The 24,311-nt window shown below is 43.7% G+C and overlaps 1 protein-coding gene across 2 annotated transcripts in view; it reads left to right on the top strand.

The window, feature by feature from the left end:
• UTRN (utrophin) overlaps positions 1-24,311 on the top strand; it is a 610,322-nt gene that overhangs the window by 144,678 nt on the left and 441,333 nt on the right. For both annotated transcript variants that reach the window (XM_056126431.1, XM_056126429.1), the window contains exons 4-12: positions 1,805-1,882; positions 2,242-2,334; positions 5,901-6,073; positions 9,197-9,312; positions 9,991-10,151; positions 15,811-16,011; positions 20,935-21,116; positions 22,346-22,496; positions 23,839-23,958. In XM_056126431.1, coding sequence (XP_055982406.1) covers positions 1,805-1,882; positions 2,242-2,334; positions 5,901-6,073; positions 9,197-9,312; positions 9,991-10,151; positions 15,811-16,011; positions 20,935-21,116; positions 22,346-22,496; positions 23,839-23,958 — 1,275 coding nt within the window. The remainder of the gene's footprint in view (positions 1-1,804; positions 1,883-2,241; positions 2,335-5,900; positions 6,074-9,196; positions 9,313-9,990; positions 10,152-15,810; positions 16,012-20,934; positions 21,117-22,345; positions 22,497-23,838; positions 23,959-24,311) is intronic.

Here is a 24,311-nt window from a genome sequence, read left to right as displayed (position 1 = left end):
ACTGGGACCTCCAAAACCACACCTGGATGTCCAAGGCTGTTTCCATGATGCTTGGGGGACCAGGTGATACTGGGAACAGAATCTGGGTCACGCATCAAACCAGTGTACTATCTTCCATCCCCAGAGGAAAAATATATACCTTGCAACTAGGGAGCATAGATGCATCCATTTAAATTCTATTTAATAATTCTTTTTGTGTATGTGTTTGGGTTTTGGGGGTCACACACACCTTACTAAATTCAGGTCTTACTCCTGGTTCTCCGCTCAAGGATCACTCCTTGCAAAGCTTGGGCATTCGAATGTAGTGTCAGGGATTGAACCTGGGTTGGCTGTGTACCAGGCAGGTATTTTTACCAGCTGTCTCTCCACCCCCTACTTAAGAACTGGTTTTTGAAAATTGTTACAATTTTGGAGCTGGAGCAATAGTACAGCGGGTAGGGCGTTTGCCTTGCACGTAGCTGACCTGGGTTCGATTCCCAGCATCCCATATGGTCCCCCAAGCACTGCCAGGAGTGATTCTTGAGTGCAGAGCCAGGAGTAACCCCTGAGCTTTGGCTGGGTGTGACCCAGAAAGCAAAAACAAAATTGTTAGAATTTTGACTTTACTCCCCAGATATTGAGTATAATCTGTGGGCTGTTTCCCTTCATCAAAATTGTGCTCTCTCACTTTGTGTGAAAGATGTTCAATCTATGCTCACACGCTGATCTTTGTGTTCATGAAGGCTCAAACACACTTTAGCATGAGGTAGAATCGTTCTAGCAGGCACAGTGAGACACACTCCTGCAGATTAATTATTTTCATGCCAAATGCAGGATGTCATGCGCTTCCTTTTGCCCTCCAGGTGGTGGGTGGGTGGGAACTTGTTAGAAAAACTGATCCTTCTCTGAGATAAGATTCTCTGGCCAGTGAGGCAGAAGGAAGCCACCCAGGTCAGCTTTCCCCAGGCGGCAATTCCTGCCATTCCCGTGGACTCTGGGTTAGCACTTGACAGTCCTCTGTTGTGTCCATATGTGATGTCAAGAGTTCTCCATCCCCCTGTATCCAGACTCATTTAGATCAAAGAGACTTTGTCCTTGGGGGCATTGGCATCCTAACTTGTTTACGCATGAGAATCATCAAGAAAAGTCTTTACAAAATTCCAGCCCCAGGGAGGCTGGAGAGATGTTGCTGGGAGTTAAGGCAGTTGTCTTGCATGCGGCCAGCCTAGGTCCCATCTCGAGCACCATGGGGTCCCCAGAGCACATCATGAGTGACCCCCGAGCATTGCTGAGTGTGACTCAGCCCTTGCAGCCCATTCTAAACCCAACCTGTTCTCAGTCATCAGCTCAGAGTTCTTATTTACTTATTTTTATTGTTTGTTATTTATTGTTTATTACTTATTTTTCATGGAGGGGGGCTTGTGAGTTGGGCCATACTTGACTGGGGGCTCAAGGGACCATATTTAGTGGTAAGGTTCAAACTGGAGTTGGCTGCGTACAGGGCAAGAGCTGTAACTTCCGTACTATCTCTCCTTCTCGAGTCAACAGAATTTTAGGGTGGAAGCAGACACAGGCTTTGGTACTTTTCCAAGCTCTCTAGGAGATGCCAATGTAAAAGGAAAGTCGGGAATCATTATCTTCAGATGCTGTTAGTGGGGGTATTTGCATAATGTCAACATTAGCCTCCAAGACGGCCGGAGAAGTTGGCCAGAGCTCCTGGCACAGAGCGGTCCTGTTCACTGAGCTGCTGTTGCTGTCATCAGGGAGCCTTGGCTGCCAGCACGGAGGGACTGTGTCTCATGCGATGTTGCATTTTGTTTTCTAGCCAAAGGAACGCGGGTCCACACGGGTCCACGCTTTGAATAATGTCAACAGAGTACTCCAGGTCTTACATCAGAATAATGTAAGTTTGGAGTGTGATTTCTGCTGTTGTTGTTGTTGTTTTTGTGACCATCAGGATTATTTATTGTGGATCCAGTCACTGCTCTCTGCAGTGTCATCATGTGATTTGGAAAAAAAAATTTTTTTTCTTCTTCTGGGAAGCCCTTTTCTAGGGGCAGGGGAATAATCATGCTTCTTCTAGTGAATGGTTTAACCTGTAATGTTTACGCTGCACTGGAAACAGTGACGTTTTGAGATGGTGCTTGACTTGATTTGTTCAAATGCAGTTTCTCTTATCATTCTATTATAATGCTGAACCAAATAAATTCAGATGTGTTTCTGTGGAGAAATTGTCTCAGAGTTCATTTTCCTTTTCGCTAGGTGGATTTAGTGAACATCGGCGGGACAGACATCGTCGATGGAAATCACAAACTGACTTTGGGGTTACTTTGGAGCATCATTTTGCACTGGCAGGTGAGGCTCGTCTCCGTCAGGTCTTCGAAATGGGAAATGAACATCATGGATGCCTCTGTTTCTTAGGACGGCCATCCCAGTTTCCCACAAGCTGTGAGGCTTCAGCTACAGAAATTAATTCACAGTTTCAGAGGCTGTGACGTCAGAGGATTGGCTTCCTCTGAGGTCTGTCTCCCTGGTTTCTGGATGGGCATCCTCTGCCTGAGACCACATGGTCCTGCCTAGGTGGTCGTCTGTGCCTTGAGATTCCTTCTTTTTTTCCCTTTTATTTTTAGGTCATACCTGGTGATGCTCAGGGCTTACTCCTGACTCTGCACTCAGGAAGTACTCCTGGCATGCTCGGGGGATCATCTGGGATGCCAGGGATTGAAGCTGGGTTGGTCACATGCAAGGCAAATGCCCTACTCACTGTACTGTCGCTCTGGTTCCCACCTACTTTACTTTTTTTAGCACCTCTGACTCCAAGGTATTTTCTCCCAGGATCTCTTACAAACTCTCAAAAACACTTGCCAATCCACTAATACTGTTTTCATCGATCCCCCAGGTCTTGATGTTTGCCAGGGATGAGAGAATTCCCTTACAGTCCTCAGGCGTCTGAGGGCTGCTGCAGGAATGCTTGCCAGTGGGGCAGGCAATTCAGTGCAATAAGCTGAACCGGACCCTGTAGTTCTGGGGACAACCAGGGTCATGCCAACGTTACTCAGGAACCACCAGGGCTACATTCAGTGGCGTTCAGGGCGCCTTATGGTGCCAGGATTTGAACCAGTCCTGCTGCCGTCAGAGCTGAGCTATTTCCCTTTGCTTGCCTCTTTAGACGGCCTGTCTTCAAATACATTCACTTAATTTTTGTTTTTATTTTATTTTTATTTTGGCTTTTTGGGGCCACATCTGGCGATGCACAGGGGTTACTCCTGGCTCTGCACTCAGGAATTACTCCTGGCAGTGCTCAGGGGACCATATGGGATGCTGGGATTTGAACCCGGGTTGACTGCGTGCAAGGCAAACACCCAACCTGCTGTGCTATTGCTCCCGCTCCAAATACACTCACTTTAAATGGTGGAGGGAGGGTAGAACTTCAGCATAGAGTCTTAGGGTATTGCATATTTCAGCTATTAACAACTTGGAATTGGAGAAACTGCCAGTTCTTAAAAATATTGTATTAAAAATTGACATATGGGGCCAGGACATAGCATAGCGGGCAGGTGGCTGTGTTGCTTGCAGCCTTTCTTTTTGCCTGAATATTGGTGTGTGTATGTTCTAAAGAGAAATTAATTAACAGGGAATCTCTTAAAAAAACTCTAATAATAATTTTAATGCTAGTGTGCTAGTTATTAAAATTATTATTAATTTTACACTACACTAGCACGCGACAGGGACAAATGGAGACATTACTGGCGCCCGCTCGAGCAAATCGACGATTAACGGGAAGTCAAGTGATCAAGTGATCAATAATTTTAATATATAAAATATAGTTTGAGTACTGGTACTAATAATTAAAATACAATATGATAATTATATGCTGACAAACCATGAAAATAAGACATATAAGTGTTGAAACCATCAAAACTATGCAGTTCAGGAATCTCTAGGCATTTGGGGAGATTTTATCAGTTGCCCCAATTATATATTGTGCAGACAAAGGAAATACTAGATCATGTACCTACTTGTCAATGTCTCTTTAGTTTTCTTTATATGCAATTAGGTTTTTCTTTGTAACTTATAATATCGACATTAAAAAAATTAAATGTCAGTTATTTTGTAGAATTTTTGGTGTTGTTGTTGATGTTAGGGCCACAATGCAATGCTCAGGGCTTATTCTTTTCTCTGTACTCGGAGATCACTCTGGTAGTGCTCAGGGGACCATATGGGATCCTAGGATAGAACCCGGGTCAAATGTGTGCAAGGCCAAGTGCCTTTCCTGCTATATTTTCTCTCTGGCCCCTAGAATATCTTTCCATGTGAACTTTGGCTGGTGATTCTTCATAATTAGATTCAAGGCATTCATTTTGGCAGGAAAACCACAAAACCCATGCTGAGTTCTTGAAGAACTGTATCAGGAGCCATGTGCTATGCATTAAGATTTTCTTGGCATCTCTGGTGGAGGGATTGGTGTTGAAATATTATAAGCCTAAAACTCATCTATCAACGACTTTGTAAATCACAGTCCTTTAATAAAAAATAAAAAGTTTTTGGCAGCATTAACTTTAGTGTGGATAGATACACAGTACTACACAGTAGTGAGACTACCCTTTGTTACTAAAATGTATCTTATGAAGATGTACTTTGAGATAGTGTAATATTGTTAATATACCAACATTTTTTTCTATTTATTCATAGTCTTCCCTGATCGGTTATTTTATGCTTGCTATTCTTACTTTATTATTTTACATATATTAATTAGTTGTTTTTTATTTAATATTCATAAATTTTAAACTTATTTTTGCATTAGAAATTGATGTATGGGGCCAGAAATAGTTTAATGGGTCAATGCTTGCTTTGCCTGCTGCTGACCTAGGTTCGATCCCTGGCATCTCATAGGATCACCCCAGGACTGCCAGCAGTGACCGTTGAGTACAGAGCCAGGAGTAAGCCCTGAGCTCTGCCAGGTCTGGTCCTAAAAAGAAATAAATTAAAATGGACATAAGACACATAAAAATGCAAATAATAAGCAATTCTTGAATCTTGAGCTCAGATCCTACAAATTTTAACAGTTGTGTATGTTCCTCCTTCTTTCCTTCTTTTTGCTTGAATATTTTATGTTCCTAGGCTATAATCTTACCTTATTGTTATTTATTTTAATGCTCAGATTGTCTTTGATTTGTATAAGGATCCTCTGTTTATATGTTTATATGGAGAAGAGGATTTGAGTGCATTCCAAGGATCAAGATCAGGGGTTTAGGCATGCAAAGAATGAGCTCTACTCCTCACCCTCCTGCCTAGCCTTCTGTGTCCTTTTGTTGTTAATAATTCTTGATCATTTTTTGAATGTTCTTTACGGACCAGAATGCTGGTTGTGTCCCACAAATTTGAAAAGAAAAAAAAATACGTTTTTAGAGTAATAGTATATAAAATGGTAGATTGCAGTTTTAGATTACAGTTTTCTATATTAAAATTTTTGTTACCTACAAAAACCTACTTATTCTTTGATCTTGTAATTAGGACTTTCCCCTCATATTCGTAGAAGATAAATATAAAGTTTTTTTCCCACTACAGTTAAGTCTTTGTAAATACATGGTGCTACCTCTTTTTTTTTTGTGACTATGAAAGTAACAATGTCATGTTCATTGTGATCAAACCTTGTATGAGTGTTGCTTAAGATATGAAAAAATACTATAATATAGAAAGATGAGATAAAAATTACCTCTCAATCATAATACCCCCAAATCACAACTGTTAAAAATTCATGTTTTCCAAGTGTTTAAAATAAACACTTGACATAAAATAAAAACCAGAAACCTGAAGTGTAAGAGGTAATTAGTGGCTTTTTTTTTTTTTTTTTTGGTATCTAAGCATTCAATTCCAGGTACTATTTGTAGTTAAGGGCCAGTATGGTTTCTCTTGCACAGGTGAAAGATGTAATGAAGGATATCATGTCAGACCTGCAGCAGACAAACAGCGAGAAGATTCTGCTGAGTTGGGTGCGCCAGTCTACCAGGCCGTACAGTGAGGTCAACGTTCTCAACTTCACTACCAGCTGGACAGATGGACTCGCCTTTAATGCATTGCTTCATAGACATAAGTGAGACATGTTTCTGCGAGATATGGGTCTTACCAGTTTGTGTATTTTCTTTATCCTTCCCTTTCTACTTGTCCCTAAAGACCCTTCCCAGCTACCACTACTCTCCTCTCAGCATATACTTAACCAAAACCTTAAGGATTATCACAGAAGAAAACTACCCACCTGATCTTTAGTTCCAAAACTACTTAAGTGCTACAGTAAAAATTTTTTTAACAACTCTGTAAAATGGTTCAAATAATTCAGTCCCACTCACACAGCACTCATCAGTAATGTCCACAAGTAGACTGCTATATACGATGTTTTCGATAGCACAGCGGGTAGGGCGTTTGCCTTGCATGCAGCCAACATGGCCGACCCGAGTTCGATTCCTCTGCCCCTCTCGGAGAGCCTGGCAAGCTACCGAGAGTATTTGATATGCCAGACACAGTAACAACAAAGTCTCCAATGGAGATGTTACTGGGCCCGCTCGAGCAAATCGATGATGTATATGCCCAGAAATATTTGTGGCAACCAGAGCTACCCCCAAATAGATATATAAAGGATATATATAGACCTATATATAGATATATATCTATATGTCATGTTCATTGTGATCAATATTTTATATATATAGAATATGTATAGCTATATAGCACTGTAGCACTGTCCTCTCATTGTTCATCGATTTGCTTGAGCAGGCACCAGTAACGTCTCACAACAAATTGTGAGACTTTGTTGTTACTGCTTTTTGCATATTGAATACGTCATGGGTGGCTTGCCAGGCTTTGCTGTGTGGGTGAGATACTCTCAGTAGCTTGCCGGGCTTTTCGAGAGGGGCAGAAAAATCGAACCCAGGTTGGCCATATATATATTCCAGATATATAAAAGACCAAAGATGAAGAAGAGTCAATACAATGAGAGAGAGAGACAGAGAGAGAGAGAGAGAGAGAGAACACCAAGTTTAAGTATTTCCCAAACAAAAACTAGAATTATTCATCAGACTATATTAATTAAGGCTATAATATACATATAAATATATTTAAAATATATAAAATATTAATTATAAGCAGAATCATATGAAATGACTAATATTTGATGAATTTTGAGATTTAAAAATGACAGTTTTGGGCCAGAGAGACAGTGTTGCAGGTAAGGCAGTTGCATTTCTCTGACTGACCCAGATTTGATCCCTGCCACCACTTATGGTCCCCTGAGAATCTCTAGGAGTGATCTCTAAGCATAGAGCCGAAAATAAGCCTGGTACACTACTGGGTATGGACCCAATATGAAAAAATGTGAGTTTTATATATTTTTTGTTGTTGAACCTAACATAATAACACACTCAGAAATAGCTATAATTTAGGAAATTATAGTATACAACTGAGCTGATTTACAGATTAATAGATGGGTCAACTAGTAGCTCATATGTAAAAGGTTGGTTAAATTATTCCTCACCATTCCCCAACAAAAATTCAGATGTGTCATAGATTTAAGTATGGAATTAAAATTTTATAATGTATCTTACTGCTTTTGTATATTCCATTGCTTTGGGTTTTGTTTCTTGCATATTTGTTGCTTACATGAAAAAATGGAGTTGACTTTTCTACATCTTATATCTGGAACCTTCCAGGGTTTTACAAATTTTAATTTTATATCTGAAGATTTGGGGGAGGTTTGAAGTCCATGAATTACAACAGCTATATTGTAATCTTATCTTCTCCCCCCACCAAATCCATTGGAATTGGTGATAGTGAGAGAAGAATGCTTAGTTCTTGATGGTGGAGGGGTTTTAATGTTCTACCATAAGATAGATGTTTGTAGTAGCCTTTTCTGTAAGCTTTTTATCTGGTTAAAGGAACACTTTCCTCCCATCCCCTTTTATTAGTTTAAGAAGGCCTTTGTTTTTATTAGATTATATGTTTTGTCAGAAAATTGTAATTTTAGCCAGTATTTTTCAGACTGTTGCTTAATGGTTTCAGCAAGTATGTGGGGCATGCCTTCTAAATGTGAGGTGCAATGTATGCATGCATCAGGGAACAAAATGGAGGCAAGACTCCACTCCTTGGGGTTTTTGTTTATACAAAAAAGGAAGGAAAAATCAGAATATAAGTAATGAAGCATGTGGAAAAGCAAGTAGGCTGAAGCAAAATACATCAAGCAAGAGAGAAAGGGAATCAGTGGATGCAATGGTGAGTTTGGGAAATGGCAATCACTATTATAGTTAACAGGACGGTTAAATCTCAGAGGTGTTTGGATCAGAGAAGCAAGAACGTTATAGGAATGACCAAATAACACAGTAAATTATCAAATTTTGGTTAAGTCAAAGCAAAATAATATACATTTTTTTTGTTTGGGGGCCACATCTGGTGATACCTAAGGGTTAGTCCTGGCTCTGTGTTTAGGAAGTACTCCTGAGAGGGTTCAAGGCACCATACGGGGTTTTGAGGATTGAATCTGAGTTGGCTTCAAGCAAGGAAAGTACCATACCCACTATACTCTCTGTCCAACCCCAATAACATATGATTTGTGGAATTAGATAAAAATCAAAATAAAATGTATTGGCTGATGTTACTATGGAAAGGGGAAGTGATTGGAGAGAAATTCTCTTGAACCCTTGTTTTAGGATTATCCTGTGAATTAGATTAGAACTAATTTAATCCACAGGATATTAAATTAGTTTAATTTAAACTAATTTAAACAAAACACTCGGGTAAGAAAAATTTTTTCTTGCCTGAGTGTTTTGATGGAAGAATTTAGTCCATTAACATTAATTGTGATGCTTAGATTAACTTTCACACTTTATCTTTTTATTTTATATTCTTTATTTTTATCTGATATTGAAAGATTCCCCTTCTCCCTTTTTCTCTTTTACTATTTAAAATTATTATATATAATTTATGTCATGTAACTCATTATCCAGAAATATATTGCGCACATTTAATCCAAAATAATAACCTTATACTGTAGCATTAGCTTTTGTTTTCACACTTATTATTAAAAATGTATATACTGACATGCCTTTGGAATATATAACAAATTGTTTTATACTAAAAATGAACATATAAATGGAAAGGCATTGGGTTATAGAAATGAATATTTGCTTCCTGTGTTTCGTAATTACTGTTTTTTGTTTGGTTATTTCAGACCTGATCTCTTCAGCTGGGATAAAGTTATCAGGATGTCTGCAGTTGAAAGACTGGAACATGCCTTCAGCAAAGCTCAGACCTACCTGGGAATTGAAAAGCTGTTAGATCCTGAAGGTATTATTCAGTATTTAATTTCAATGTTGATTTTGCCTTGCAACACAAGGAATATGTTTTTTCTCCTCTGTAGACAGAATTATGAGAATTGAGGAATATTTTTTCTTTTAAGTAATTTTTCTTATTTCAGACAAGTTAGTATTAATAACTTGTATTAATTGCCTAACAATAGATGGATTCCATTAGATGGAAATGTAATGTCATCATCAGCAAGTATCACAATAAGGTGTAAAGTTTTGAGCAGATATTTAGAGTGACAATTCATTATTTGTTTTCATTAAGATGCATTTTTCACATGAATTTCTTATATAGAATGTGAGAACTTTAGCTATAATTGTCACAGGGTTGAATTCTAGAGTTCTTTCACAATATAAATGAAAGTCATCTTTGTCTTTAATGGTTGCTTATTTGAGAGGATTTTTTTAGAGTCAGTTTTTAAGAAATGGATACTGAACCAAAATAATAATCATCTTTGCTTTAGTTTTATATGAATTAAAATTTTAATGAGTTTTGATATTACAAAGATTATGTATTGTATTGTTTTGGGGTACTAAAATTTAGTACGTAAACAGTGGGGCATACATGAGGCTCTATTAGATATGGTTATTTTATGTCTAGTACTGAGAAGCTCATACATTTTCAGCAACTAATTTGAGTTTCATTTTCTTCCACTTTCAGATGTTGCCGTTCAGCTTCCTGACAAGAAATCCATAATTATGTATCTGACATCTTTGTTTGAAGTGCTACCTCAGCAAGTCACTCTGGATGCCATTCGTGAGGTCGAGACACTCCCCAGAAAATACAAGAAGGAATGTGAAGAAGGAGAAATCAACATTCAGGTAAATGTTTATTTAAATGCTGGGGTTGCCACATTCATGTTTTCTGAGACACTCGAGGTGAACTTTTTGAGAGAATTTTCCCTCACAGGAACCTCTTGGTTTATAAGGCGACTCGGGCAGAGGCTCAATCTGTCAGTGTCCCGTAGCAGGGTTACAACGCAAGGAAACAGCACCAGTGGTTTCATTGACATAGAAAATAGTTTCCACACAAAACTATGGTTAGGGGTGTGATCTCACAGTCTGACTTGCTTACAAACCTTCATTTTTCCTACCCCCTGGTCACCAGCTTTTACCATTGTGGGCATGTTCTAGAGGTTGCTTGTTTCTTACCAGCCTCATTTCACTCTAAGAATAAATTTTCTGTCTTTTTTTTGCAATCTCAAAAGGCTTTTTACTATTATATTACTACTTCAGGCTATCAGACTACAAGCTTTATTTCTTCATTTGGGAAGGGTAATTGACAATGGACTACTTGGTGGGTAAGGACTTAAAATGATTTTATTCTTTAGGGAGTAAGTGAGCTTTTATTAAGGAGATATAAATAAAGTCATGCATTATTCTCCCAGAATTATCTTGCCTGGGTCAAATAAGATTTTATCCTATCCTGTTTTTGTCTGACTAGTCCTCCCAATTCATAAATGAAATACTCCTCCTAATAGTTCGACAAAGCCACTAGAGTTGTTTGACCCAAATGATAGCAACTAAGAGATACATATGGATTTTAAAATGAGAAGAAATACATTATATAATAGAGAAGTATAGGAGAAAGTACAGGTTTTTGTTGTGGGTTGGTTACTTATTCTTTCAATTAGTTTTATTGCAAAATTTGGTAAAACTACTCACATCATAGACACAGTGAATTCAGTCTGACTAAAATGATATTAGTAGCCACTCCTTGGCTGTCAATTAACTTTATCATGAATTTTCTTCTTAATTTGTCTTGGCATTCTCATTCAATATTATTTCACAGTTTGTTTTAGAAATACTACTGTCTCAGTATAATGGTCTGGAATTGGCATAGAATTTTTTTATTTTTTCCAAGATTTAAAGAGTTTACTGTTTCACATTTTCTTTTGAGTAGTAGACAAAATTTTATTTTAAAAATGGCATAATTTAGGGACCAGATTGGTTCCTGCTTGCCTTGCACATAGCCAGTCCAGGTTGGAGCCCACGCATCATCCCTCAAACCCCACCAGAAGTGATTCCTTTGCACAAAATTAGGAGTAAGCTCTGAGAACTGTGAGGTATAGTCCCCAAAAAGCAAAAAAAAAAAGCATAATTTAAGGCCAGGGATATGGCTTAATGGTGAAGTGCCTGCCACCCCAATATCAGAATACACAAACAGAACCCCCCACCAGAAAAAAATACACCTTGAAACAATATGATGTATGCGAGAAAAAAAAAGAAAAAAAAGGAAGAAAGGAAAGGAAAGAGAGAGAGAGAGAGAGAAAGAAAGAAAGAAAGAAAGAAAGAAAGAAAGAAAGAAGGAAAGAGGAAAAAATAACTTACTGAGGTAAAGAGGGCCAGTGATGGGACCAGATTTTGTATGCTTTTCAAAATCAAGTTAATAATCATGGCTATTTCTGGGTTGTTTTTTTAATTGTCTTGATAAAGGCCAAGAAAGTTATTTGTCTGGCAATAGTTATTAGTCTCTCTTACTGATAACTGCAGGCAGTTTTTCTAGTTTGTTCATTGGTGTAGAATCATTTCTTTATTGCTATTTCTTTTGTTAGAATGATGGGCTCCTTTACTTCTTACAGTTCTTCCTTTAAAAAGATTTCTTTTTTTTAAAGGAATATTTTATTTGATTTTATGATGCATAGCCCAAATAATCGCTTCTGTTTAGGTCTTCATATGCATGGTAAAAATCTCTTTGAGAAGAAGCCATTTGCTGTTTGATTAAGAGCAAATGTATTAACAGTAGTCTCTTCATTTGCATGCTTTTCATTAGTGCCCAAGAGGTTGAATTCAGTTAACTGAAGAAAGAAAATGTGATTGGGTTCTAATCATTTCTTCTTTGACATAGCTTGTAATCTACTATTTACTAATTAATGTCAGTGGCTAGCTTTCCTGTTCTCTCCTGTCTATTGCCATCTGCTGTATAGCATTAGGTGTTCATTAAATTAATCTCATACTGCAGGTTGCCTTGTGTGTTTTAATCAATCCCCTTTGAACATTCACATTTAGATAATGCCTTCCATCTTCCATCTCAAAGCTCCTCGTGCCTATTTCAATGCCTTATGGCTGGCCACTAACTTACCTAAACACAAACACTGCCCTCCCATTGTTCATCGGTTTGCTCAGTGGGCCCAGTAACATCTCCATTTTGAAACTTGTTGTTACTGTGTTTGGCATATTGGATACATCTCGGGTAGCTTGCCAGGCTTTGTTGTGTGGATGAGACTCTTGGCAGCTTGCTGGGCTCTCCGAGAGGAGTAAAGGAATTGAACCTGGCTCTGCAGGGCTGGCTGAGTGCAAGGCAAATGCACTACCCTTGTGCTATCTCTCCAGCGATAAATTTCAGATATTGTCATTAGAATGTACACAGGTAGTACTCTGTGCAATCCAGGGTTATTTTGACAACATTTTAAGGAAGTTATCTCTATGGCATTCTTTATTTTCCCTTCTCTCTCTTTTGAATCCTCCACCCCCAGTTACTTAGAGTTTCATCTCTGCGTTCAATGATTTATTTATTTAATTTATTTGACTATTGTAGCACTGTGGCACTGTCCTCCCATTGTTCATTGATTTGCTCGAGTGGGCACCAGTAACATCTCCATTGTGAGACTATTTAGCTATTGTGTAATTTATTAATTTAATTTATTTAACCTATTTGTTTTAGGCACTGTGATTTATAATCCTGGTCAGTTGACTTTTTCTTTTAGATTCTTATTACCACATTTTTTTTTTGTGCACATTTTCCATCACTTCCTTCAGTCATCTTGATTAAAGATCTCATCTTCTGTGATTTCTAAGATCATCCTCTTCCACAAGGCACCTCATAGCCCTGCAGACCTTTGTCCTTTCCTTAAGATGCTTATGTATGTACATAGTTCTTTATGAAATCCCCCACCTACTGCTTGCATGGCAAATTTTTCATCTTTCCTTTAACTTTTAATGGAACTTTTAGTGAAATCTTCCTTCCCTTATTAACTTATGGAGGGTGAACTACACACAGACAGACAGATAGACACACACACACACACACACACACACACACACACACACCTTTTCTCACCATGTTATTTGCTCTCACAGTAGTTTTATAAACTAGATTAAGAATTTTTAATTTTATGTTAAAAGCGAAAGACCTTAGGCAGGGACGTTTTATGATATGGATATGTTTCCCAAACAGCATTCCAGCTACTGAATGAGAAGTGGATTGTAGACCTAAGAATGGGGAAGCAAAGACTCTGGTAGCGGGTTCTTAACAATTCTGAGGACAGGTACTGTGGTTGTGGAAATAGAGGCATTTAAATGGATCTGGGGCCAATTTTAATGGCAGGAATTATTCACACACTGTATCTGAGCTATGAATGAAAGAAATGAATATTGGTGGGCTTCCTAGGATTTAGCTGGGGTAGTGATGTCCCCTGCGGTGCTGTTTCTGAGACTGGGAAGGCTGGAGAAGATGGTTTTGGTGAGGAAAATGAAGGGCTTGGACATAGATAGAACCGATATGTCAGTGAAACATTGAAGTTGAACATGAACAGGTAGATGAACAGAACGGTTGAAATTTGGGAGTAGAAACACAGAGGTAGCTTTGCAGATTATAAATGGTTCTTAAAAGCTAACCGGAATGGATGAAATCATTTGATAAAAATATACAGAGAGAAGACACAATGGCCCAGGATTTAATGTTGTGTAGGCTCATTACTTGCCAGTTGGAAGATGCTGTTGAACTGACAGGAAAACCCTGTTAGTGAAGTGGGCAGGGAGTACTTAGAGAGAGTAGGGAATGGTTAACCACAAGGAATGCTGCTGAGAGCTTAAGCAGCAGAGGACGGCCCAGAACTCAGACCTGATTGGGTCACTTCTTGTTTAGGAGTGTTGGCTACCATCACCACCGCCACCACCACTACCACAGAAAAACAGAAAGTTCTGGTTAGTGCATTGCACAATCTAAAGATGATGCTTGAAATTTGTTTTCTTTATTGAGAACGTTGTTGGTGACACTGCCAAAAGAATTTTCAGTTGAGCGGTGGAGACAGATGCCAGGTCAAAGTGAAAGAGGTGAAAGAGAATGGTAACATGTTGTGGCACGCAAGTGCATGAAAGTTTTTTCCTTTTTTTTTTTTTTTTTGGTGCCAGACTGGACTCAGGGCTTACTCCTGGCTCTGTGCTTAAAGATCACTCCTCGCCAGCCTTGGGGGAATATGTCTGGTACCAGGGATTGAACCTGGGTGAGCCACATATAAGGCAAGCACCCTACCCACTGTACTATCTCTCTGGCCCCAATATGAATATTTCTGCCTTTTTTTAAACACATTTTTGGTATATTTGAGAGACAAAAATTGTGGAGAAAAGATAACTAAGAGAAGAGATCATACAGGTAGATTTTAAGCAAGTTTTGCTCTAAAAGAACAAAAGAATAAGATGTTGATTTGGTTGTAAGATTCTAAAATAGCACAGCGGGTAGGGCGTCTGCCTTGCATGCAGCCAACATGGCCGACCTGAGTTCGATTCCTCCGCCCCTCTCGGAGAGCCCAGCAAACTACCGAGAGTATTCGATATGCCAGACACAGTAACAACAAAGTCTCCGATGGAGACGTTACTGGGCCCGCTCGAGCAAATCGATGATCAACGGGAGGGCCTTTACTTTACTTTACTTTATTAGAAAACAGATGGGAATAACAGTGTTCTGTTTATTTGTAAAAAAATAGAATGTATTCAGTTCCCAGAGGACTATCAAGTAAACTAGAGGTCAGCTACCCCAAAGAAGAAATATCATATGTACAACACTCAATTTTCATGGTTGTCTTTCTGTCTCTAGAATAAAGTGCTCAGTGAAGTTTAGTTGAAGCAATCAGCAGAATTCTAACAAGTGTCCCTTTTTGTTGGAAGTCTGTCTACCCTTCATGGCTCAGGCTCAATCTATGTCAAAAACATGAAGCTTGCCTGTCTGAGCCCGTGGTAAAGTCAAATAACATCCCTTGTTGAAACCACAGAATTTTGAATATCATTAATAGCCGTTTTATGTTTGTTTGGAAGTGACTCATGTGGGTTATTTCTCTTCCCGACTAGATTAGAATCTCCTTGAGAACAGAATGCTTGAGTGTAAACCCCGTTCGTCCTCTTTGCCAACTTAACATACTTAATAGATATTTCCTGGCTAGTTTACAGATTTCTCACTAGCCTCCTGAGAACTGGTTGAAGGCTTCAGACACAGTGGCACCTACCATAAAGGCTTCTCTTTATGGCGTGTCTTCACTTCCTTTTTAAATTTTTTTTTATTATTTTATTGAATCACAGTGAGATAGAGCATTACACAGCAGTTCATGGTTAGGTTTCAGTCTACAATGTTCCAACACCCATCCCTCCACCAGCGTAATTTCCCAGCACTGATGTCCCCCAGTTTCTCTCCCCCTCAAACCACCCCCAACCTTCACCTGCCACTTCTTCATGACACGAGTGAGTTTTGTTGATGTCTGTTTTATAGAGTTCAGCATCAGAGGGGCATGCGAGTCCCCGAGCTGAAACCCCCAGCACCGTGGCTGAGGTTGATATGGATCTGGACAGCTATCAGATAGCCCTGGAGGAAGTGCTGACCTGGTTGCTTTCAGCGGAGGACACATTCCAGGAGCAGGATGACATTTCTGATGATGTCGAAGAAGTCAAAGACCAGTTTGCCACCCATGAAGTAAATATTCTCTAACAGATGAGTAAGCTCTGTCCACTGTGTGGCCCTTGCCTCGGTCGGAGGCTCCATTCTGAATTGTACTTACTGAGTTCTGTGCATGAAAAGGTCATGGCGCATTTTAGGACTTGAAGCATTTAAAGAGGCCTTTGTTAGACAATGGGCGTGGGTGATTAACTGCATTTTGATTAGATTTGAATTTTAATCTTATCATCACTTGTGTATTCTGTGGCACTATAGATAGAGACCAAAGCCGTTGGTCTCTATCTAGCCATTGGTCCTTGCCGAAGTATATTTTTTTTTTTTTTTTTATTTTTTTTTTATTTATTTTTTTTTTTTATTTATTTATTGAATCACTGTGGGAAAAGTTACAGAGCTTTCGGGTTTAGGTCTCAGTCATGTAGATACCGAACACATTTCCCTTTACCAATACTCATTTTTAACCCCGAACCCCAATAGACCCCCACCTCCCACCCCTCCCAATTCTTATGAGGCAGATGAGTTCTAGTTAATACTCTATCTACTTTGACTAGATAGATTATTTCGATAGAAGATGCACAATTATTGTTTAGAGTTTACGACCCACCCCCCCCCCAATCAGACATGCTGAAACAGCGTTGTGAAATGATTTGCTTTCTAGAACTTGGTTTAAGAATAAAATGATGTCGCGCGGCCGCTATCGCGGCCGCGCGGTTTTGAATTTCTGCTATTTTACTTATTGACCCTGGAAGAATTTCTATTAAAAGTTAGCTAGTTAAGAGATTGATTTCTGTGCCCTGGAGTCGTGGCCGTGCCGGAGAGCCGCTCGTGGGGGGCAGCCGGCGACCTCGGTGGGGCGTGGGGGACGGCCCACAAAGCCCCCCTTCCCATGAGGTCCCCGCCGCTTCCCCGAGCCCGGCTCAAACCCGCTTTCCACAAGGCTCCCGTGCGGCCGCCATCTTTCTTTCCAGAGAGGAGCGGGCGGGCCGGTCAACGCCCTTCCCCCTCCGGGCAGGCTTGGTGGCGCGCATCAACACAAGTCCATTTGCTTTTCTGCTCCAAGCGGCTGGTTCTCTGTGCTAAGTCCTTGTGCCTCCGGGGCCGTGGCCGTGCCGGAGAGCCGCTCGTGGGGAGCAGCCGGCGACCTCGGTGGGGCGTGGGGGACGGCCCACAAAGCCCCCCTTCCCATGAGGTCCCCGCCGCTTCCCCGAGCCCGGCTCAAACCCGCTTTCCACAAGGCTCCCGTGCGGCCGCCATCTTTCTTTCCAGAGAGGAGCGGGCGGGCCGGTCAACGCCCTTCCCCCTCCGGGCAGGCTTGGTGGCGCGCATCAACACAAGTCCATTTGCTTTTCTGCTCCAAGAGGCTGGTTCTCTGTGCTAAGTCCTTGTGCCTCCGGGGCCGTGGCCGTGCCGGAGAGCCGCTCGTGGGGAGCAGCCGGCGACCTCGGTGGGGCGTGGGGGACGGCCCACAAAGCCCCCCTTCCCATGAGGTCCCCGCCGCTTCCCCGAGCCCGGCTCAAACCCGCTTTCCACAAGGCTCCCGTGCGGCCGCCATCTTTCTTTCCAGAGAGGAGCGGGCGGGCCGGTCAACGCCCTTCCCCCTCCGGGCAGGCTTGGTGGCGCGCATCAACACAAGTCCATTTGCTTTTCTGCTCCAAGCGGCTGGTTCTCTGTGCTAAGTCCTTGTGCCTCCGGGGCCGTGGCCGTGCCGGAGAGCCGCTCGTGGGGGGCAGCCGGCGACCTCGGTGGGGCGTGGGGGACGGCCCACAAAGCCCCCCTTCCCATGAGGTCCCCGCCGCTTCCCCGAGCCCGGCTCAAACCCGCTTTCCACAAGGCTCCCGTGCGGCCGCCATCTTTCTTTCCAGAGAGGAGCGGGCGGGCCGGTCAACGCCCTTCCCCCTCCGGGCAGGCTTGGTGGCGCGCATCAACACAAGTCCATTTGCTTTTCTGCTCCAAGCGGCTGGTTCTCTGTGCTAAGTCCTTGTGCCTCCGGGGCCATGGCCGTGCCGGAGAGCCGCTCGTGGGGAGCAGCCGGCGACCTCGGTGGGGCGTGGGGGACGGCCCACAAAGCCCCCCTTCCCATGAGGTCCCCGCCGCTTCCCCGAGCCCGGCTCAAACCCGCTTTCCACAAGGCTCCCGTGCGGCCGCCATCTTTCTTTCCAGAGAGGAGCGGGCGGGCCGGTCAACGCCCTTCCCCCTCCGGGCAGGCTTGGTGGCGCGCATCAACACAAGTCCATTTGCTTTTCTGCTCCAAGCGGCTGGTTCTCTGTGCTAAGTCCTTGTGCCTCCGGGGCCATGGCCGTGCCGGAGAGCCGCTCGTGGGGAGCAGCCGGCGACCTCGGTGGGGCGTGGGGGACGGCCCACAAAGCCCCCCTTCCCATGAGGTCCCCGCCGCTTCCCCGAGCCCGGCTCAAACCCGCTTTCCACAAGGCTCCCGTGCGGCCGCCATCTTTCTTTCCAGAGAGGAGCGGGCGGGCCGGTCAACGCCCTTCCCCCTCCGGGCAGGCTTGGTGGCGCGCATCAACACAAGTCCATTTGCTTTTCTGCTCCAAGCGGCTGGTTCTCTGTGCTAAGTCCTTGTGCCTCCGGGGCCGTGGCCGTTCCGGAGAGCCGCTCGTGGGGGGCAGCCGGCGACCTCGGTGGGGCGTGGGGGACGGCCCACAAAGCCCCCCTTCCCATGAGGTCCCCGCCGCTTCCCCGAGCCCGGCTCAAACCCGCTTTCCACAAGGCTCCCGTGCGGCCGCCATCTTTCTTTCCAGAGAGGAGCGGGCGGGCCGGTCAACGCCCTTCCCCCTCCGGGCAGGCTTGGTGGCGCGCATCAACACAAGTCCATTTGCTTTTCTGCTCCAAGCGGCTGGTTCTCTGTGCTAAGTCCTTGTGCCTCCGGGGCCGTGGCCGTGCCGGAGAGCCGCTCGTGGGGGGCAGCCGGCGACCTCGGTGGGGCGTGGGGGACGGCCCACAAAGCCCCCCTTCCCATGAGGTCCCCGCCGCTTCCCCGAGCCCGGCTCAAACCCGCTTTCCACAAGGCTCCCGTGCGGCCGCCATCTTTCTTTCCAGAGAGGAGCGGGCGGGCCGGTCAACGCCCTTCCCCCTCCGGGCAGGCTTGGTGGCGCGCATCAACACAAGTCCATTTGCTTTTCTGCTCCAAGCGGCTGGTTCTCTGTGCTAAGTCCTTGTGCCTCCAGGGCCGTGGCCGTGCCGGAGAGCCGCTCGTGGGGAGCAGCCGGCGACCTCGGTGGGGCGTGGGGGACGGCCCACAAAGCCCCCCTTCCCATGAGGTCCCCGCCGCTTCCCCGAGCCCGGCTCAAACCCGCTTTCCACAAGGCTCCCGTGCGGCCGCCATCTTTCTTTCCAGAGAGGAGCGGGCGGGCCGGTCAACGCCCTTCCCCCTCCGGGCAGGCTTGGTGGTGCGCATCAACACAAGTCCATTTGCTTTTCTGCTCCAAGCGGCTGGTTCTCTGTGCTAAGTCCTTGTGCCTCCGGGGCCGTGGCCGTGCCGGAGAGCCGCTCGTGGGGGGCAGCCGGCGACCTCGGTGGGGCGTGGGGGACGGCCCACAAAGCCCCCCTTCCCATGAGGTCCCCGCCGCTTCCCCGAGCCCGGCTCAAACCCGCTTTCCACAAGGCTCCCGTGCGGCCGCCATCTTTCTTTCCAGAGAGGAGCGGGCGGGCTGGTCAACGCCCTTCCCCCTCCGGGCAGGCTTGGTGGCGCGCATCAACACAAGTCCATTTACTTTTCTGCTCCAAGCGGCTGGTTCTCTGTGCTAAGTCCTTGTGCCTCCGGGGCCGTGGCCGTGCCGGAGAGCCGCTCGTGGGGGGCAGCCGGCGACCTCGGTGGGGCGTGGGGGACGGCCCACAAAGCCCCCCTTCCCATGAGGTCCCCGCCGCTTCCCCGAGCCCGGCTCAAACCCGCTTTCCACAAGGCTCCCGTGCGGCCGCCATCTTTCTTTCCAGAGAGGAGCGGGCGGGCCGGTCAACGCCCTTCCCCCTCCGGGCAGGCTTGGTGGCGCGCATCAACACAAGTCCATTTGCTTTTCTGCTCCAAGCGGCTGGTTCTCTGTGCTAAGTCCTTGTGCCTCCGGGGCCGTGGCCGTGCCGGAGAGCCGCTCGTGGGGAGCAGCCGGCGACCTCGGTGGGGCGTGGGGGACGGCCCACAAAGCCCCCCTTCCCATGAGGTCCCCGCCGCTTCCCCGAGCCCGGCTCAAACCCGCTTTCCACAAGGCTCCCGTGCGGCCGCCATCTTTCTTTCCAGAGCCGAAGTATATTTTATAGTTAAGACACAAACTGCCTGAACAGTACGTCGAATCTTTAGGTTTTGAATGTTCCCTCAGAAGTGATTGCTTTCATTTATTGGATGATTAAGCAAATGTCAGATCCCATGTTCCTGCATAATTTTATGTAATGAAACTTTTCTCCTTTTTTGAGAATATGCTGTTTTGTACAAAAGAACACTTTCTTTTTGATGTGTGTGTGTGTGTGTGTGTGTAAGAGAGAGAGACAGTCAGACAGAGAGAGATAGAGACAGACAGACAGAGAGTGTGTGTAATATCGAGAGACAGAGAGACATAATGTTGACAGATCTCATGGCACTGTTTTGGTTTGAAAATAATAGAAATGACAATAGTCCTTAAGTCCTGAGGCAGTTTCTCTTGGATGAGAATGGTGATTCATTTTGTTTTCTCCTAATTCTTTGTTCTCAAATCTGTCAGTAGAATTATCAGCACTTACTAAAATATAGCTGGTGCTCTCAAATGTAAACTTGTCCGATTTGATCTATTTTTCTTAGGTAAATGTATTTCCTCTATTCAGTGCTTAAAACCTGGATCAAAGTCTGCTTATTTGCACTTTGCAGGGCTGCCCTTTCCTGCAGCATTGATATTTTGGCATTAACAATTTATGAAGATACTTTTGAACCAAGTGGCTGAGGATCCTCATGCCTTATCTTTCCAGGCTTTTATGATGGAACTGACCGCTCACCAGAGCAGTGTGGGGAGTGTCCTACAGGCAGGAAACCAGCTGATAACCCAAGGCACTCTGACAGATGAAGAAGAATTTGAGATTCAGGAACAAATGACGCTGCTGAATGCCAGATGGGAGGCGCTGAGGGTGGAGAGCATGGGGAGACAGTCCCGGTGAGTGAAGCGAAGGAACGGACACTTTATCCCGCGGAGAGCAGGGCCGCGTTTCGTACCAGGAAGAGTCGGCGTGGCTCTGAAGATGGGAGAGTTCAGATCTTAATTTATTTTTATTTATTTATAAAATGGTTGAAATGTTCTGTGATCTTAGTTTCTGATGTGACATCTCAGCCGAACCAAAGGGAATACAGAAATGGACAATAAAAAGAAAAAAAACATATTTCATAGGAACATATACTTGGCCTCACGTGTATTTGCCTTATTAAACGAGTAAGCAAGAACTTGATATGAGAAGGAGGCATTGCAAGTGTCCGCCTACAGTTCTGTTCTGTAACATTTATCACAAGGTTCCTTCCATCCCCATTATTCATTTCCTTTCATAAATTGTGAATGAAGGCTCAGCCTGCAGTCCTTAGCAAGGCACCCTGGTTGAAGAAAAATTGGTTCTGATACAGATTTAGATGCATTATTTGATTGCTTTCAAGTCCACTCCATTTAGGTAGAGAATACAACTTCTTTTCCCCCTGATTTATTTTTATTTATTTATTTATTTATTTATTTTCTTTTTGGATCACACCCAGCAATGCTCAGGGGTTACTCCTAGCTCTGCACTCACAAATTACTCCTGGCGGTTCTGGAGGAACATGTGGTGTGCCGGGAATCGAACCCGAGTGGCCACGTGCAAAGGCAAATGCCTCCCCACTGTACTATATCTCTAGCCGCATTCCTGATTTTTATATTTCCAAAATAACACAGGCCTGGGGAGGTAGCTTCATGGGTAAAGCACATACCTGGCAAGGGTGAAGCCCTGGGTTTTGTCCCCAACCCTGTGTGTGTGTGTGTGTGTGTGTCCCCTGATTATTGCCAGAAGTATCCCTGGTGCCTGTTGAACACCGTCAGCCTGAAGGCGGAAACATCATGCCCCCAACACGTGACCAGGCATCCCAGAAAGTGGCCTTAGGGTCCCCAGCTCTGCCCAGGAGACCTCTATTTTTTTTTGTTTTGGGGCTACACCCAGCGGTGCTCCGGGCTTATATTCCTAGTGGGCTCTGAGGACCACACGGGATGCCAGGGAGGCAAGGCAAGCCCCGAGACCCCCTCTTTTTGAAAAGGATAAGTGCTTCTTGAAATAAACTAGATGCGCGTGTGTACCCTCGCCTCATTTCCTGGACGCCGCTGGAGAGCGTCCGAGCAGACGCGAATGATGCTGTGCTCATCCCCGACAGGCTACACGATGTGCTCATGGAGCTGCAGAAGCAGCAGCTGCAGCAGCTCTCCGCCTGGTTAACGCTCACCGAAGAGCGGATTCAGAAGCTGGAAACCTGCCCCCTGGACGACGAGTTAACATCCCTGCAGAAGCTGCTAGAAGATCATAAAGTAGGTCTGGCTCATGTATCTTTCCTAGCTTATCAAATCGGACAGAGCAGCACTTAGTATTCCCTGGGGGCTGCATCATTAGTGCAGAGGTGAAACCCTTTCGTGTTCTCATCATTCAACAGCGATTTGTGGGCAGGTGGCCTTTCTGAGCCAGGGTGAACGTATGGGGAGCATTCTCTGGGGTGTGGAAGTTTCCTTGTGAGGGTGCGCAGCGATTATAAGATTTTCAAGGATATATTTGAACCCTGAAGGTGGTTAAGTGCTCTAATGTGTGGCTTAATGTATTGGTGGGAGTTAAGCAAATGGGATGATGCCTCTGTTCTTTGGCCCTTTAAAAATTTGTACTGTAATTTAGGTAGAATGATGACAGTGGTTTTTTCCTTATAGTTTTGATGTACAAAGTTACTGAATCTCACAACCATCAAAGTACCCCAGGCCCTCCACCACCGTACTTGTTATTTCTAGTTTACTTCTTCATCCCCTTCTTCCTCCTCTTTGCTGGAGAGGGATTACATCTTCTTTGGCTTTAACACTGAATGAGGAGCCAGAAGTGATGGACGGTTTAATTTGATTACAAATTTAGGAGGCAACTTTTCAGTCAAATAAGAAAAGGAGTCTTCTTGTAGATTGTTTGGAGATACTTTATTGAGTAGTGAAATATCTAGGTAACTGATTCGACTTTAGAGTTGTGCTCAGCACAGCTCAAGAAGCAGTTGGTAACTCTGTTGTAGTATTTACAAAAATTATATATTAGCCTACATCAGTGAACTACCTTGCTCTTTCATGGAAGAGAGGAGGGAAGGCATCTGTATAGATCCTTAATTACTTTTCTTGGTAGCTAATTAGAACAACTTCTGATAATCGAAGCTGTCTTTGTCTTACTACATATACCATGATGTCCTTAAGAAATTATCTATTAAAAAATATTAGATATTTAAAGTTTGGATTTTTTGACTGACCATTTCTACATTTGACTACCAATTCTACAATTCCAGTAGCATTCCAATAGCATTTTTTTGATTTACCAATTCCTAATTTCCACTACAAACTCTCTACTTATTTATTCTGTGTTTTAAGGGGGCCAATACTTAGGATACAAAGGTGCTAATGTCCCATATACAATCTGTTATGACACTGCATCTTTTAAATTACTTTCATTCATAATGAAATGTAAAGGTGTGTAATGGGCTGATTTCATTAGTAGAACACTTAGTGTAATGATTGGAAATGTAAACACGATGCCTCATTAAGTGTCCTTAATTGCCATTGACAACCGAGTGGATTTTAAGTAGGTAAATGGGAAAGAGTAGGAATAATGGTTTTATCTTCATTTTACCTCCAGAGTTTGCAAAGTGATCTTGAGGCTGAACAAGTGAAGGTAAATTCATTAACTCACATGGTGGTGATCGTCGATGAGAACAGTGGCGAGAGTGCCACAGCTGTACTGGAAGATCAGTTGCAGGTAAACACCCCATCCACTGGGATGATGCAAGCATCCTGGGGTCTGCAACCCATCTGCACCATACCACTCTTCTTCATGTTTTGTATGTGGCTTTCCAAGATTAACATAAATGAGTGTAGTTTGTACTTTCCATTTGGGTTTCCACAGTTTAGGGGTACCTGGAGTACCTGGATATGTATTCCTTCTTTTCAGAGCTTGGGGTGAATGAGAGGGAGTGCTAATGGGATCCAGATTTCTTGTGGATATTAATAACCATGCTGAGACCACTCTCCGCACACATGAAGGTACCGGCAGAGAAACAAAGGCATGCGGGTCCCGGGACTGAGATCTCCAAGCCTACTCAGATCAGGGCT

Source organism: Sorex fumeus, unplaced genomic scaffold (genome assembly GCF_029834395.1).
Source record: "Sorex fumeus unplaced genomic scaffold, SorFum_2.1 ptg000061l, whole genome shotgun sequence".
Taxonomy (NCBI): domain Eukaryota; kingdom Metazoa; phylum Chordata; class Mammalia; order Eulipotyphla; family Soricidae; genus Sorex; species Sorex fumeus.
The sequence above is the reverse complement of the archived record's forward strand: the minus strand, read 5'-3'. Positions and strand labels throughout refer to the sequence as shown.